The 18,524-nt window shown below is 38.7% G+C and overlaps 1 protein-coding gene across 2 annotated transcripts in view; it reads left to right on the top strand.

Moving 5' to 3' along the window:
• sos2 (son of sevenless homolog 2 (Drosophila)) overlaps window positions 1-18,524 on the top strand; it is an 83,503-nt gene that overhangs the window by 19,539 nt on the left and 45,440 nt on the right. The window contains exons 2-5 of one of the 2 annotated variants that reach the window (XM_034194972.1): window positions 9,859-9,984; window positions 11,919-12,050; window positions 12,363-12,527; window positions 12,669-12,875. In XM_034194972.1, coding sequence (XP_034050863.1) covers window positions 9,859-9,984; window positions 11,919-12,050; window positions 12,363-12,527; window positions 12,669-12,875 — 630 coding nt within the window. Of the gene's footprint in view, window positions 1-9,750; window positions 9,985-11,918; window positions 12,051-12,362; window positions 12,528-12,668; window positions 12,876-18,524 lie in introns of those variants that run through there. The other variant, XM_034194971.1, reaches the window with a different exon arrangement.

The following is an 18,524-nucleotide window of genomic DNA, read 5'->3' as shown; positions in this document are numbered from 1 at the left end:
ATTTAAACTACACAAAATGACGGACACTTCTGACTGTGGTTGGTCACTTTTCTGGTTTCACTCCTTTTCTCATCAGATTTGAAAGTTTTTGCAGTGTGCATGGCAATTACATTTCGATCATGACTCAAATAGAGCAACATTTGGCAGAAGTCCAGAAATATGACCAACTTTACACCACGGAGTCGAATACCTACAAAGATGCCCAAGTGACCGGCAATTCATAGAGGGAAATTGCATGTAATGTTGGTTTGGAGGTCAATGACTGTATAAAGAAGTGGAGGTCATTGAGGGACAAATTAGTCCAGAAAAAAAAAAGACCAGTGGCAATGCAGGTAGAAAGAAAGTCCCTGTCTTGTTCTTCACCTCGCGGCCCCTACTATTCCAGAGGTAAATTGCACTGAGAAACCCACCAACGCGACGGAGAACTTTGAAAGGGTCACGCCTACATCGACGTGATTGCGTGGCTACATAGTTTAGAAGGTTAAATCAGGCTTAAGACCCTGAAACTGCTCAATACTGAGGCACATTGTGCCACACATTACGAATTACACCAGGAAATGAATAGAGGAAGAAGATTGGATTATCTCTTATTTCTTCACTCTTGGTCAAAGCTATATCAGAAATGAAAGAAATGGGCACTATTTCATGAAGCGTAAAGTGATATAAATTTGCTTGTAGTGTCTGAGTACCAGTACAGAGCTGTTTGATCTGCAGTGATGCAAAACTAAACAAGTAACATCACTAGAATCTAGAGATCTAGACACTCTCTATCGCTATCTCTCTCTCTCTCTCTCTCTATCTATCTATCTATCTATCTATCTATCTATCTATACACAAAAGTGAAGAATTTCAAACTGAGTGTGTCTGCTCAATCACACCGGCTGCTGTCTCTCTCTCTCTGACTGATTGGTGTGGCTCTGTGGCAGACTGCTTCAGCTACGTCCAGTTTCACTCCGAACAGTTACTGAAGAAAGCTCCTCCCAGCAGAGTGATGACTGTCACTCATTCCTCTGCTTTTTGCTAATTAATCTTGTGGTTATGACTCGCAGACTGAGTGTGTCACTTTTAAATTTTTGCTTTTTTCGGGAACACACAACGCTTCACAAACACGGTGACTGTGGGACTTGTTCAACCTCCAGTGGAAATGCACCTGCTGAATCGCTGAGCAAGAGGGATAATTAGCAATGCAATAAATCAGTGACCATTAATTATTACCATGTGCGTGCAGATAGACTTACGATCACGAATGCTTTGTGTTGCTAACTGGGACGTTAAATAACATACGACATGTCCTTTTAAAAAAGAAAAGAAGGAAAAAAAAAATCAAAAGTCCCTACTCTGGTTGAATCACAGCGTAGCGGTCCCCTATGCTCCACTGTGTTGGCAAGAACCTTGAAACTACAACCCCTGGCAAAAATTATGGAATCGCCGGCCTCGGAGGATGTTCATTCAATTGTTTAATTTTGTAGAAAAAAAGCAGATCACAGACATGACACAAAACTAAAGTCATTTCAAATAGCAACTTTCTGGCTTTAAGAAACACTATAAGAAATCAGGAAAAATAATTGTGGCAGTCAGTAACGGTTACTTTTTTAGACCAAGCAGAGAGGAAAAAATATGGAATCACTCAATTCTGAGGAAAAAATTATGGAATCATGAAAAATAAAAGAACGCTCCAACACATCACTAGTATTTTGTTGCACCACCTCTGGCTTTTATAACAGCTTGCAGTCTCTGAGGCATGGACTTAATGAGTGACAAACAGTACTCTTCATCAATCTGGCTCCAACTTTCCCTGATTGCTGTTGCCAGATCAGCTTTGCAGGTTGGAGCCTTGTCATGGACCATTTTCTTCAACTTCCACCATCATCCCCAAACATGCTTTCAGTTGATGGGATAAGAAAAGTGTCCAAAATATCAACGTAAACTTGTGCATTTATTGATGATGTAATGACAGCCGTCTCCCCAGTGCTTTTACCTGACATGCAGCCCCATATCATCAATGACTGTGGAAATTTACATGTTCTCGTCAGGCAGTCATCTTTATAAATCTCATTGGAACGGCACCAAACAAAAGTTCCAGCATCATCACCTTGCCCAATGCAGATTCGAGATTCATCACTGAATATGACTTTCATCCAGTCATCCACAGTCCACGATTGCTTTTCCTTAGCCCATTGTAACCTTGTTTTTTTTCTGTTTAGGTGTTAATGATGGCTTTCGTTTAGCTTTTCTGTATGTAAATCCCATTTCCTTTAGGCGGTTTCTTACAGTTCGGTCACAGACGTTGACTCCAGTTTCCTCCCATTTGTTCCTCATTTGTTTGGTTGTGCATTTTTGATTTTTGAAGTTTTCTGTCTTGATGCTTTGATGTGTTCCTTGGTCTACCATGTTGTTTGTAGTTGTTCCAGAGTTTAGACACAGCTGACTGTGAACAACCAACATCTTTTGCAACATTGCGTGATGATTTACCCTCTTAAGAGTTTGATAATCCTCTCCTTTGTTTCAATTGACATCTCTCGTGTTGGAGCCATGATTCATGTCAGTCCACTTGGTGCAACAGCTCTCCAAGGTGTGATCACTCCTTTTTAGATGCAGACTAACGAGCAGATCTGATTTGATGCAGGTGTTAGTTTTGGAGATGAAAATTTACAGGGTGATTCCATAATTTTTTCCTCAGAATTGAGTGAGTCCATATTTTTTTCCTCTGCTTGGGTTAAAAAAGTAACCGTTACTGACTGCCACAATTTTTTTTCCTGATTTCTTATAGTGTTTCTTAAAGCCAGAAAGTTGCCATTTGAAATGACTTTAGTTTTGTGTCATGTCTGTGATCTGCTTTTTTTTTCTACAAAATTAAACAACTGAATGAACATCCTCCGAGGCCGGTGATTCCATAATTTTTGCCAGGGGTTGTAGTAATAAAAACCATGACTTGTACTCCAGAAAATATTCTAATCAGTTGTTTTAAATTATGTTTGAAGCTTCCCAACTCTAGGATGTATTTAATTTTAAGATGGGTGTATGGTACATTTCCCTCATGATTCTGTACTGAAGTTGTGCTCATAAATGGGTATAAATTCATTGTGATGATGGATAATAATGAACTATGACTTTACTTGTCACTGTGCTATTGTGGAAAAAGTTTCTTCTCACTGAAGCATTCCAATTTCTGTTGTTTTCACTTGAGTGCTTTTCGACATCAAGAGTCCCCTTGCTGCTTCCTACTCAATCGCTTTGCTGTTACGCTTAGGTTAGTGCCGGCTGCCAAGTATATTAGACCATGTTTCATCCATCTACCATTAGGATCAAATTGCACTGGTCCTGTAAATACACTGAGCCACACGATCATACCTGCACATGGCCTCACTCTGCAGTCACTCCTCAATTTAGACATTCTCCTCTGAAACTGACAGATTCACTAACCGCAGCATCATAAAGTGTAACTTAAACTGGAGCTACGGCTTGCCAGATTATTAATAGTTACATTTTCTAAAAAGGGACAGTTCAGACATAAAAAAATAAAAACCTATTGTAAACACAGTCCTCGCTTTGTCTAATATAATAAATGGCTAAAAGTGCTGCTGTAGTCATTTGTATCATTATTACAGCTGTATTTTAGACAACTTTCTCTCTCTTTTTTTTTTTTTTTTTTTTAAATGTTCAACCCAGACTGCTCTGTTCCCATCCTGATACAGTTGCAAATGGATGGCACTTATTGCATGTAGTTCTCTCAGTAGCAAGCCAACTATTTCATGAATGAAGTGAAGGAAACCCCCGTATTTTCTGTGTGGTGACTCAGCTCCCAGTGTCCTTTGGAATTTGGTCAAGTGCTTATTTGTGGCTGAGAGGACATATCTCATACCTTACTTCTGCTTTGATAAATGTTTTCCCCAAGTGTACTTCTGTCTTATTTATAACTGTTGGGTCTTGTGAGTGTGCATGAAAACAAAAATGACTTATGAGGAAAAAAAAAACCATAATGCCAAACTGTGACTTTATATGTTCAAGCTCAGCTGTGTCTATTAAAAGCATGTGAACACTGCCAGAATTTGAATCTAAACAGAATATGGAAATGGGATGTTTTACAAGACTGTGACTTTTTAGTTCTCGCTTTTATAATGACCTCAAACTGAGTTAAGGGACCCTGACTTTGAGACAGGAGAGACATCCTGTATATTGATGTATTGCTGTTAAGTCATAACACAAAAATGCATCGAGCCCGTTCTCAGTTGACCTTTTAGCTCTTGACTCACATTCCATCATCCGGGGGCAATGTTTTGTCATCATAACATCCCACTTTACTGTATGCTAGGGTGATTCCATCACTGGCATGTCAACTCGGACCTGTGTGAGTCTGCATGTGTGTCTTTTTCTATCTGCCTTTCTTAATTCTATGTTAACTTTTTCCATGTCTGCTTTGGGTGCTGTAACAGGATCTCAACTGACAGCATTCCTACAAGTGGGCACGGCCCACATGATGACAACTTTTGGGTAGTTGGAGGGATTCTTCTCTTTCCACTTATAGACATGAGGAAGTCATGCTTTCTCTTCTCTCTGCACCAGACAAACACATCTTCTTTCAGACTGATTCCACTCTCCAGGTGTCCCACCGCTAAGTGATTTTGAAAACCACAAGAAAACTTTCAAACACATTATGTTTTGCAGTGTCTGGTAGGTTAACAAGGTGCTGAATGATTACGTACCTGGAGAGTCGGGCTGTGAAACACACACACACACATGCATCACTGAGCTTTACTCTTTGTTGCTCACTTTTAATCTTGACCACTGAGCCTTGATCTTGACTGTCGACTAGGGCTGAAATCATTAGTTGAGTAACTCTGGATTTTGACCCAAATGCAAAGAACACTGCCATGTACTGGAAAGGAGTGTAAATAGCATCCAACTGTCATATGGTCACCATTTGCTGCCCTGTATCACACTTAGAGAATTTTCAGTTTTGCAAATGCCTTTTTTTGCCAAATGATTTTTTTTTTTACATATTTACAAATACAGATTTATTTGTAAAAACCAACACACATGTTACAGTAACTTGTGTTTTTTTGTTTGTTTGTTTTTGTTTTTTTACAACCAATCAACCAGGAGGCTCAATTTCCCATAATGTCTTTTGGCATCTGTGAGTTTTAAAGCTCAGACTTTCAGAATTAGTGCATTACTTTAAAACTAAAAGATATTTGTGATATTTTCACTTTGTAAAAATGACAGAGTTAACGCTAATATCAATAAACCATCTGGAATTAGTTTGATTTTTGAATCAAACCATAAGTCAAACCTGCTTTTCTGTTTGCCTTTTGCCCACATCTGGCAGACTATATGCTGTGAATGTGAATGAATGAATGAATGAATGAATGAATGAATGAATGAATGAAAACTGTTTATTTCGAACATTTGATACAACAACAATTACAAGATAGATTAGTAAAGACAACAACAAAAAAGTTCCTACTGTGTACCCAACATGTCCGAAAAGGGGTAGGGTGAAGCATCAGCTTATTTATCCCTACCCCTTCTTCCCCACAACCAGTAATACCCTTTGCCACATATACACATAGATTCCTACACACCTAAACCGATATCAATATATATATATACATATATATATACACATACATATACATACACACATCAACATACATACACATATACATACACATATATACACATATACATATATACACATACATATATACATACACACATCAACATACATACACATATACATACACATATATACACATATACATATATACACATACATATATACATACACACATCAACATACATACACATATACATACACATATATACACATATACATATATACACATACATATATACACACACATCAACATACACCTACACATACCTACTTACATACAAAATACTATATATTTACAAGCCGAAGCAAAAAACAAAAACACCCTAACCCTCATTACCCTTCCTCCTCCCTATACCCAGAAAAAACCATATTTTTGTACCGCTGTTTGAACTGGTTCATGCTTGGACATTGCTTGAGCCCCACTCCCAATCTGTTCCACATCCTCACCCCACAGACAGAAATACAGAAACCTTTTAATGTTGTTCGTGCCCACTGATGCTTTAAATTAAATTTCCCCCTCAGACTGTAATCCCCTGATCTGTTAAAAAACATATTTTTAATATTTGCTGGAAGTAAATTGTTTATTGCTTTATACACAATTTGTACTGTTTGAAAATGAACCAAGTCTGTGAATTATATGAATTTGGATTGTAAAAATAGTGGATTTGTATGATCTCTATAGCCAGTATTATGAATAATTCTTATAGCTCTTTTCTGCATTACTGATAGTGATTGTGTTGTACCTTTATAAGTATTACCCCATACCTCTGCACAGTACTGTAAATATGGTAAAACCAGTGAGCAGTAAAGAATGCAGAGTGAGTTGTGGTCCAGAATATGTTTCGCTTTGTTTAGAACTGAAATGCTTCTTGACAGTTTACTTTGTATATGTTTTATATGAGTCTTCCAGTTTATCTTATCATCTATTATCACCCCCAGAAACTTATTTTCATGTACCCTTTCAATATCTACCCCCTCGACTTGTAACTGAACCTGTATGTCTGTATTACAATAGCCAAATAACATGTATTTTGTTTTACTTAAGTTTAATGATAATTTGTTTCTGTCAAACCATATTTTCAATTTTCCCATTTCTATACTGATCCTCCTCAGTAACTCCTGCAAATCCCCCCTGAACAAAAAATGCTTGTGTCATCTGCAAATAATACTAATTTTAATATTTTGGAAACATTGCCAATATCATTTATATAAATTAGAAACAGTTTTGGACCCAATACTGACCCCTGTGGGACGCCACAAGCATTGTCCAAGCATGATGATGTATATTCCCCCAACTTCACAAACTGTTTTCTGTTACTTAAGTAGCTTCTCACCCAGTGCAACACCAACCCCCTAATCCCATACTGTTCAAGTTTATTGATTAATATGTCATGATTAATTGTATCAAAAGCCTTTTTAAGGTCTATAAATATTCCAACTGAATGTAATTTGTGGTCTATGGTGTTTGTAATCTCCTCAACTGATTCTATTAATGCAAGTGATGTTGAACTATGTGCTCTGAATCCATATTGACTATCAGTAAGTAATTTATGTTTATTTATGAATTTGTCTAATCTATTATTGAATAACTTTTCTAATAATTTGGAAAATTGTGGAAGCAAAGAAACAGGTCTATAATTTGTGAAGTGGTGTATATCCCCAGTCTTATACAGCGGCACAACCTTAGCTATTTTCATTTGATTGGGAAATTTACCGGTTTGAAATGATAAGTTACAGATGTATGTTAATGGTTCTACAATCCATTCAATGACCTGTTTTACCACCACCATATCAATTTCATTTAAATCGGTAGATGTTTTATATTTACAATTATTCACAATGTCTATAATTTCATTTCCATCCACTGCTGTGAGGAACATTGAACAGGGATTTCTTTCTATGAGATTATTATCCCAATCCTCAGGTTGGGAATCGGGAATTTTTTCTGCCAAGCTTGGTCCAATATTTACAAAAAAATTATTAAAACCGTTGACTACCTCATCCTATTTTCCTTCTTGACATTATTATCAATGAAATACTGAGGGTAACTCTGTTTTTTATTACCATTTTTGATAATGCTATTTAATATATCCCATATTCCTTTAGTGTTGTTTTTGTTATTATATAATATGTTACTATAATATTCCTTCCTACATACCCGTATAATATTAGTTAATCTATTTTTGTATTTCTTATATCTATTTTCTGCCTCTTTAGTCTTTAGTTTTATGAATTCTCTATACAGTGTATTTTTCTTATTACATGCATTTCGTAACCCTTTCGTCATCCATGGTCGAGCTTGGATTTTTTGTTTTCTGTAGTCTTGTTTAATTGGACAATTTTTATCATATAATGATGTAAATATTTGTAAAAAAGTTTCATATGCACTATCAACATCACTTTCACTGTATACCTTTTCCCAGTTTTGCTCCTGTAAATCCTTCTTTAGTGTGTTCATGTTTTCCTCTGTCCGCACTCGCCTGTATTTTATTTTCTCCTCTGGCTGATTCCGCCGATGGTTTCTATTATAAACGATGAAAACTGGTAGATGATCACTAATGTCATTGATTAATAATCCACTCACAGTGTTATTCTCAATATCATTGCTGAATATATTATCAATTAAGGTAGCACTACGGGATGTAATTCTGCTTGGCCTGGTGATTTTTGGATATAAACTCATACTGTACATTATACTGATAAATTCATCTGTTATTTTATGCTTATTTGGATTGAGCAGATCAATATTTAAGTCACCACAAATGAACACAGTTTTTTGATTAGTTTTTGAGAACATTTTTCCCATACAGTCAGTGAATGTTTCAATACTAGATCCTGGTGCTCTATATATACAGCTGACTAATACATTTTTGCTTTTTTCTTCACATATTTCAATAGTTATACATTCTAATAAGTTATCAATCACAGTTGTCATATTGTCTACTATTTTATAATCCATGTTCTTATCCACATACACAGCCACTCCTCCTCCACTCTTATTTTTTCTGTTTACACAATTAAATTCATATCCATCCAGTTCAAAATCCATTCCTTTATCTTCATTGATCCATGTTTCTGATATAGCAATTATGTTAATATTTTTTTAAACTGACTTAAATATTCTTTAATGTTGTTAAAGTTTGCATATAGACTTCTGCTGTTGAAATGGATTATTGATAATTTGTTATCCGTTTTAATGATCCGATTAAACTGTTCATCTGTATAATAGCAACAACTGTCATTGATATTTGAGAAGAAATTATTGTCCGGGTCTATATCGTGCTCCAAGTCCAGTACATTGTGGTCTGTGTATTTAAATGTTCTCAGTTCTACTTTTCCATGATCAGCAATCCTTTGAGTTATATCCTTCTTGTCTCCAGATGTAGATGAATAGGTAGTAGATGAATAGGTTCCTCTGATCTGTGTCATGGTGTTGTGATGTGTTTGTGTCCTCATACCTTATTGGTCATATTTGTCCAGATCCTCGCTTTAAGAAACACTATTGTTCATATTTGTCCAGATCCTCGCTTTAAGAAACACTAATGACTCTTCCTTACAGCAGTGGCCAGGGCACACAATGACAGAAGCGCTGACTCATTGTTTGTGTTGGGTTTGTGATTGCCTATGATTCTACTCCGAACCATCAGCGGTGCTTAAACTCAAAATTGGCTTGTCAGTAGCTGACAGTGTACTGGAGTCAGTACTAAAAATTAGCGGTTATTGGTTAGCTGTAGCTTCTGCAGTTTTTTTTAATCAGTTTTTTTCGGTTTATCGTTATAAAAGTTAACTTTTCAATTAGCGGTTATCAACGCTAGTTTTTTGGTTAGCTGTGCCCACCACTGGTTAGGATGAGGAAAGCCAAAAATACGAAAATGATTACAGCTCTTGTGGTTAATAAGCTTATCAAACAAATGTATGTTGTGATAATCAATTTTGGTTAAAGTTAGAAAATGCAAATGCAACACATTAAGTAGTACAACTGAATTGGGGTGATCAGGTGAGAAAATAGTAATCAAAAAATCCCTCCACAATGCATCCCTGGACATCAAAAACTCAGACCTGTATGTGATTCCAGCTGGGTTGTGTTATAACAGGTCTTTACAATGAGATTCACTTATTACAGGTTCAGATCACATATGACATATGAGTGCAGGAGAAAAATGCTCTTTTCCTATCGAGGTCATGTAAACCTACTGTTCAACTTGTCATTCAGATCTTTTTTATTTATATCCAACATTCAGGTACAAAAGCAGGTCCACCCGAACCTCTTGGCGAAGGAGGATGCGCTCCAGCACATTGAGGAGCTGATCCTGCAGCTGCTCAATATACTGTGTGTGGCCCAGCCTCGTTCTGTGCAGGATGTTGAGGTAAGACCTCATCTGTCTTGGTAACTCAACTCAACATCACACATTCACATAATTGATGTGGCTCATTGTGTCAGACCCATGTGGTTGCCTAAATCCTTGATTACCAATAATTGATTGATTACCAATGTTTGGTTTTTTTTTTTTGTTTGTTTAATTAGCTGCAGTTTCTGCTGTTCATGCACTCTCTCTTCTGTGGCACACACATGAACGGTATTGACAGCATGTGTTCTGTGGTTAAAAAATTTGCAGACATTAGACCTGTAGACAGAGTTTAGGCCACAGCTCTGTCCACCTTCTGTATATATAAATTTGTGACAACTTGGACAACTTTGTGGTGCACTGTTGGCTGCGTTGTTGATAATTTTGCCTACTTGGAGTAGACTTGTTGAGAGTTGTTCCCATCATGCACATTCATGACACCTCTTGGTAAGCTTACAAATCAGTCCAGCCCAACTTGAACCAACATCTGGAAGTAACACTATGAGCAATAATTATCACAGTAGCACCATGACTTTCACTTTTTAAAACCCTTGACTTGCCATTTGCAGTCATTGTGGTCCACATCGTCAAAGTGTGTCACAGCCTTAAACTGACCGTAGGTGTGTGAGTGAGTAGTTGTATGTTGTTTTTTTTTTTCCCTGTTACTGGAAACCTTTTCCAGTGTGTATCCTTCACTCACTACAAATCTAGGGTTGGCGGGCAAATGGGAGCAAAAACAAAAGTTACATTCATATTTTTGTTCAGTGTATGTAGACAGGTGTGTGTGCCTTTCCAAATCTTGTACAATCAACTGAATTTACCCCAGGTGGACTCCAGTTGAGCTGTAGAAACCTCTCAAGGATGATCATTGGAAACAAGATGCACCTGAACTCAATTTTATTCAGATAATGTGTACATAAGTACATGTGATTTCTTAGTTTTTTATTTTAGCTTTAATGAATTTGCAAAAAAAAAAAAAAATCCACATTGTCATTATGGGGTTTTGTGCGTAAAAGTTTGAGGGACAAAATGAATTTCATCCATTTTGAAATAAGGCTGTAACATAAAATGTGGAAAAAGTGAATCGCTCTGAATACTTTCAGGTTGCACTGTACAATCCCTAAAAGCCCCACTAACCCCCTCTTCTACTCTCTAATTGGTCTGTTTGAGGAAATGTGTTAAGGCCCCCTGACACTTGCACAACTTTGATCCGCGCACTTGCACGCACTCTGTTGTACACGAGAGTAAACTCGTCTCAAACTCATTAACTGTTGTAAAGTGTACGTGGCTTTGTGCACATGCGCCAAGAAAACTTTGAAATGTTCAAAATCTCCATCACATTAATGATGTGAACTTCAAGTGACCATTGCGCAAACAAGTCAAAAACACGTTGTGTGTATGCGAGTGATTGCATCAGCGCACCACATTAGAGCGCAGCTCATCTGAATGATTATAAGATCTATCATAAACATGCTTTTACAGCTGCACACAAGAAGGAATGAACATGCAACTGTTTTACCAAGCTATTATAATAAGCATCACAAATAATTACCTTTTTAGACTGTTCCAAATGCTTTCTCCACCACATTAAGTGCGTGTGCGCGAGCGAGAGAGAGAGAAACGCTGCAGCTGGAGCGGTCTGCTGTGATTCTGGAAGTGATTACAGTTGTTTTCAACAGACAACCCTGACAGAAAATGATTAATCCACTACGAAATAATTATTTTATATACGCATCGTCCAGCGCACAATGCATGGCATCCAGTGGAACAAAGCACAGAGTCCAGTTGGGAACACAGCGGGTGGGATCATCATGACGATGTGCGTGCAAGTACGCAGATCAAAGTCATGCAAGTGTCAGGGCACCTTTAGCATACTGAACTCTGCAGGATCTGAGAGAATGTTTGTTTAATAAATTATGTTTATATGTAATACTTGCCCTTTTGTCTGTGACCAGGAACGTGTACAGAAAACTTTTCCACACCCAATAGATAAGTGGGCCATTGCTGATGCCCAGTCAGCTATTGAGAAACGCAAGAGGAGGAATCCCTTACTTCTCCCTGTAGACAAGATACACCCTTTGCTTAAGGTAAAGTCTGCTGCATGTCTCACTTGTCCCATTCTTGTCTTTGCTGCATGTTTCAGATTACAGTTTCAGGACTGTACAGGATTTGCATTCTTTGACTGAGTCATCTGTATCATTTGTGCCAGAAAATTAAATCAGCTGCTGGGAAATATTTATTTAATTGGATATATTGGTTTTACCACTGTTAAGACTAATTGAATTGCGGTGCATTCATGTGCGTTCAGAAAAATGACAAGAATGTAAAACTGCTTATTTGTCCTCCTTATAACATGATTTTATGATGACCTAATGTGACCTTTTTCTCTCTCTTTTCAGGAGGTTTTGGGTTATAAAGTGGACTACCATGTTTCCCTGTATATTGTAGCAGTGCTTGAATACATATCAGCAGACATACTGAAACTGGCAGGCAACTATGTTGGCAACATTCGGCACTATGAAATCAGCCAGCAGGACATCAAGGTGTCAATGTGCGCTGACAAAGTGAGTGTTATGCATGCATGTCAGCTTTAACTTTTCTCACCCGTGCACATGGCTTTTCCTAAGGGTGTGGGTCTGTGGAATCAAAAGAAGGGCCACAAATAAATTCTGACATCACTGGTTGTCACGTCGTCATGTTTGCAGGTTTTGATGGACATGTTTGACCAGGAGGAGGACATTGGCCTCATGTCACAATGTACAGAGGAGCCATCATCCTCTGGGGAGCTCACGTACGATGATCTGGTGAGGCTTGAAATTGCAGAAGAGCGCCAGTACCTTCGAGAGCTAGACCTCATTATCAAAGTGTTCCGCCATCACTTCCTCTCCAACTCCAAAATCTTCATACCTCAGGTGAGAAGACCTCCAAATCAATTAAAATTCTTTCGAAACATGAGGGTTTTGTTTCGTCTTCAGTTACAGTTCAGACAAAGAAAGAGGCCTATGCACCAGTTTAAATTACTGTTGAGGAATGTTTAAATTCAAAGAATTGTAAAAGAATAATGGCTAAATTTATTGATTTTCAATGTGTGGAAAAATGTCTGGAGACCTTTTTATGCAGTGTATATTGTGTAATTTAGAATATATATATAATTCTAGCATAGTCATAGTAACCACAACAATTGGAATATATATGTTTTTAATGAATATTGAGTGGTTTATTTAAAACTGGAGCTGTGGTCATTTTCATCTGATGCCAGCTTATAAACAGTTTTCTAACTGAATTCTGCAAGCTTTATTATAAAGCTGTTTCAGACAACCCTGATGGCGCACAACAAAAAAAACACCTCCGTGTTGGAAACCATTCGGAAGATTCAGACGGCTTTCGATGGCTTTTCAGTCGAATGAGTATCCGAGAAATTGTGTAACAGCTGGACATGCCACAACATGTCCTGTGAGATTTCCAACACGCTGTTACACAATTTCTCGGATACTCACTCGACTGAAAAGCCATCAAAAGCCGTCTGAATCTTCCGAATGGTTTCCAACATGGAGGTTTTTTTTGTTTGTTTGTTTTTTGTGCGCCATGAGCGGCTCCATGCCGACGCACGAAATCCTCCGCACGTCTTTCATTACAAAATCTCCTGTAACAGTGGAATGTAACGCAAAAGTGCTATGTCCAGCTCTCTTGCCATTTCTGTGGTAGTCACACGATGTCCCGGATTAACACAGCGTCCAGTTTGGAAATGATCTGGTCGTTCCAGCCTGTCGATGGCCGCTCGGTGCGCCGCGCACCCTCCGCCGCTGTGGGCCATCTTTAAAAAGGTTTTAACACTCCTTAATCCATGTGATGCCGACAGAATCTTCACCGAAAGCCATCTGAATCTTTCGAATGGTTTCCAACTGGCTGTCTCTAACAGTTTCTGAAAAAAATTTCATGGAGCAAAGCGGCAGTCGCTCTGCCATTTCCCTGACAATGAAAATCTGACGAGGGGGCTGGACCAGTGCTCACTCAAAGCCTGCCCACAGGCAAATGACGCAACCGACAGGCGTGAAAAAACTCAAGCATGCGCACGAAGGTTCAAGCTTGGCTGATGCAATCACACGTGATTCAAATCCGTATACTTTTTGAAAAAATAAAAAGGTCCCTTACTTTTTGGACAGACCTCGTATTTCTTATTGTTACATGGGAAACAAGGTACCAGTAGATTCAGTGGATTCTCACAAGACCAAGCATTCATGATATGCACACTCTCAAGGCTATGAAATTGGGCTATTAGTAAAAAAAAAAAAAAGTAGAAAAGGGGGCGTTCACAATAATAGTAGTGTGGCATTCAGTCAGTGAGTTTGTCAGTTTTGTGGAAAAAACAGATGTGAATCAGGTGTCCCCTATTTAAGGATGAAGCCAGCACCTGTTGAACATGCTTTTCTCTTTGAAAGCCTGAGGAAAATGGGACGTTCAAGACATTGTTAAGAACAGCGTAGTTTGATTAAAAAGTTGATTGGAGAGGGGAAAACTTATACGCAGGTGCAAAAAATTATAGGCTGTTCATCTACAATGATCTCCAATGCTTTAAAATGGACCAAGCATTCATGATATGCACACTCTTAAGGCTATGAAATTGTGCTATTAGGGAAAAAAGTAGAAAAGGGGGTGTTCACAATAATAGTAGCATCTGCTGTTGACGCTACAAACTCAAAACTATTATGTTCAAACTGCTTTTTAGCAATCCTGTGAATCACTAAACTAGTATTTAGTTGTATAACCACAGTTTTTCCATGATTTCTTCACATCTGCGAGGCATTAATTTTGTTGGTTTGGAACCAAGATTTTGCTCGTTTACTAGTGTGCTTGGGGTCATTGTCTTGTTGAAACACCCATTTCAAGGGCATGTCCTCTTCAGCATAAGGCAGCATGATCTCTTCAAGTATTTTGACATATCCAAACTGATCCATGATACCTTGTATGCGATATATAGGCCCAACACCATAGTAGGAGAAACATGCCCATATCATGATGCTTGCACCACCATGCTTCACTGTCTTCACTGTGAACTGTGGCTTGAATTCAGAGTTTGGGGGTCATCTCACAAACTGTCTGCGGCCCTTGGACCCAAAAAGAACAATTTTACTCTCATCAGGCCACAAAATATTCCTCCATTTCTCTTTAGGCCAGTTGATGTGTTCTTTGGCAAATTGGAACCTCTTCTGCACGTCTTTTATTTAACAGAGGGACTTTCGGGGGATTCTTGCAAATAAATTAGCTTCACACAGGCGTCTTCTGTCACAGCACTTACAGGTAACTCCAGACTGTCTTTGATCATCCTGGAGCTGATCAATGGGTGAGCCTTTGCCATTCTGGTTATTATTCTATCCATTTTGATGGTTGTTTTCTGTTTTCTTCCACGCATCTCTTTTTTTTCGTCCATTTTAAAGCATTGGAGAACATTGTAGATGAACAGCCTATAATTTTTTGCACCTGCGTATAAGTTTTCCCCTCTCCAATCAACTTTTTAATTAAACTACGCTGTTCTTCTGAACAATGTCTTGAATGTCCCATTTTCCTCAGGCTTTCAAAGAGAAAAGCATGTTCAACAGGTGCTGGCTTCATCCTTACATAGGGGACACCTGATTCACACCTGTTTGTTCCACAAAATTGACGAACTCACTGACTGAATGCCACACTACTATTACTGTGAACACCCCCTTTTCTACTTTTTTTTTTTTTTACTAATAGCCCAATTTCATAGCCTTAAGAGTGTGCATATCATGAATGCTTGGTCTTGTTGGATTTGTGAGAATCTACTGAATCTACTGGTACCTTGTTTCCCATGTAACAATAAGAAATATACTCAAAACCTGGATTAATCTTTTTAGTCACATAGCACTACTATTATTCTGAACATTACTGTAGATATTATCAGTTGTACCAACTATATTTCAAAAGGAGATATGTAAATGGAGCAATACCATAATACTGATTCAGCTATGATGTTTCATTATGACGTTTCTTTTTTCTTCATTAAAGCAGTTTGCTGTTTTCCTTTTCGAGTCCAAAGAAACCAGGCAGCTCTTTCTCTGGCTCAGTCCTGCTACCCTCTCTTTATCTGCACGGAGAGCTGTTCCTCACACAGACACACAGCTTTCTAGCAATATGAGACACCAGGTTCCAATTTAACGCCATCCCTCTGTACAGAAATACCAACAAAGATAAAAATGACGCAGATTCACATAGCATTCTGGGGACACGGCACGAAAAACATAGGTTCTGTTTTGATCGCGCGGAGCTTAGCTTCATCACTAGAGAAACAAAGTGAAGAGATGGACAGAGAATGGCAGACTTGAGCATAACTGTATACACCGCTGGACATTATTTCCAAACAAAAAATAGCCCATTCATAAGCAGAAATGAGGTGATAATCGCTTAACACTATTGTCTCCAACTGACTTCCATGTCGGAGAGGAGGGCTGTCAATCAAACTTCGCTCTCCAGAGATGGCCAATCACAGCAGAGCCAGTGCCAACCTGGTTCCCTCCCCTATAGTGCCATAATTCCACCCCCCGTAGTGCCATAGGTTTCAAGCGAGTGAGCAGGAATTCTCTGCGTGCGAGCAGAAATCAAGTTCAAGCGGGTGGGGGAAGCGCGGGTCCTGGCACGCAGCACCTTTGTGCGCGTGTGCAGTTAATATCTGCCCGTGAACGCATTTTTTACGCAAGTGGGGTTTTGTCACTGATCTGATGCCATACACGCTCACCACGCAAGACTATGTTGCTGAAGAAAAAGCATGTTCAAGCTTGTTTAAAGTTTGCTGCACAACATTTAGAGCCTCTTCACACATAGTGCGAAGTTTGGTCTCCGTGCACATGAAGTAGGAATCATGTGTAAAATCCTCCCTGACTCGAACGCCTCGTACACCTGTTGCTACAACTATTTGCAACCAGCTTGCAAGTACCTGCTGCTTCCTGCTCAATGACCAGAGCAGTATGGTTTCATGCTTAAGAAAACAACCATCAACAGCATCCTAACCCTGCAAGTACACTTTGAATGCAAGTGTGAATATTGGCAGTGCTTGCAGCCTATAATGATTATTCACATTGTATTTGATCGGGCTGCTCTGTGGGACATCCTGACAATTCTCTGGCTCCCCAATAAGTTGACTGACATCAGTCTTGGTTTGTTCACAGGTATTATGAGTGCTGTGTGTACCAGTGAATTCTTGAAATCCTCAGGGATGTGTTTTTGCTCTTTCTCTGTTTAACTCTTCCAAGAACTGTGCTGAACTCAATCACCATCAAAAATAAGACTTAAAAAAAAAACCTTCTCTCATTACATAGTCTGTCCTCTGACTGTTTAAGAAACTTCTCTAACTATATAGTTAATAAACTTGAAATGCACCTCTGTTCATACATGTTAGTGATATGGATTGATGTGCATCTATGTGTAAAGGAATCAAATATTTCCCAGCTCTGTAATGACCCAGTCACACGGCACAGGACGATTCCTGAACGAAGGGAAAAAGTAAAAAAAAGTCACAGTTCGTTGAGAAAAGGTGGATGAAAGAGCTTTATCACCGAACAGTCTGCGAAGCAAGAGCGCAAAAGGGACGAAAGAGGAACTTAACAAAACCGAAGCTCACGATCTCGACGCTTTAACGAAACACGCCTGGAGTCACAGCTGGAGTAGTGTGTGTCTGCATCTCTGCGCTCCAGGACTCGGCGCTGGGACAGAGCTCATAGTGCCTGAGTCCTGGAGAAACTGCAAACAGAAGCTGTGGAGATCTCTGCGCACATCAGTGGACCACCTGCTCTGGTTCCTCATCCAGAACAAAAGAGGGATCATCTCCATCATCATCAGAACTCTCACTGTCTGAGGACATGCTGCGCGCTCCGTCTTGCTCCAATTTAAAAAAAAAAAAAAAAAAAAAAAAAGTGCCCCGTGGTCACTGCTGTATCACTGTATTATGTTCTAAGCCATATATATTGATTTATAACAGGAAACTGTCAAAAGGGAGAATAAATATAAATATAAGTGTAAAGAGGATTGAATATATCAGAACAGTAAATTAATCAGTGCCTGTGAATGCGCATTGACTTGTGTGGTTATTTCCACCAGCTGATCACTGATCCACAACGTGAATTCTGCCTTCTAGAACAGCTCTTTATATAATGATTTTGATTCATCTACCTGTTGCCACATGTACAGGATGACTGGATTGTCATTCCTACACTCATATTGTTATATTTAATACAAAATAATAAGCGCACGCAGCAGCTGCTGTTGCCGCTGATGCTGCATTCAAGTACCGTCGGAAATTACACAACGTTTTTGTTGTTTCAAATTCAGCAGTTGCTTGTGGCAAAATAATTAATTATATCCATACAAAAGATTAATTCTGGCCTATGTAAGGTGCCTGAGCCCATTGAAGCTGCCCCACACACAGATTAAAAAATCCAAGCAAGCAGGCTTAGTTTGCCCTGTAATTTCCAACGGTACATGAAGCAGCAGCAGCCTCAGCGCTCACAAACCGGCTTCTGCACTGTGTGAAAACATTCAGCTGCTCC

The sequence above is a fragment of the Thalassophryne amazonica genome, chromosome 19 (assembly GCF_902500255.1).
Source record: "Thalassophryne amazonica chromosome 19, fThaAma1.1, whole genome shotgun sequence".
NCBI lineage: Eukaryota > Metazoa > Chordata > Actinopteri > Batrachoidiformes > Batrachoididae > Thalassophryne > Thalassophryne amazonica.
Note: the sequence above shows the minus strand (reverse complement) of the source record. Positions and strands in the feature narration are given on the sequence as shown.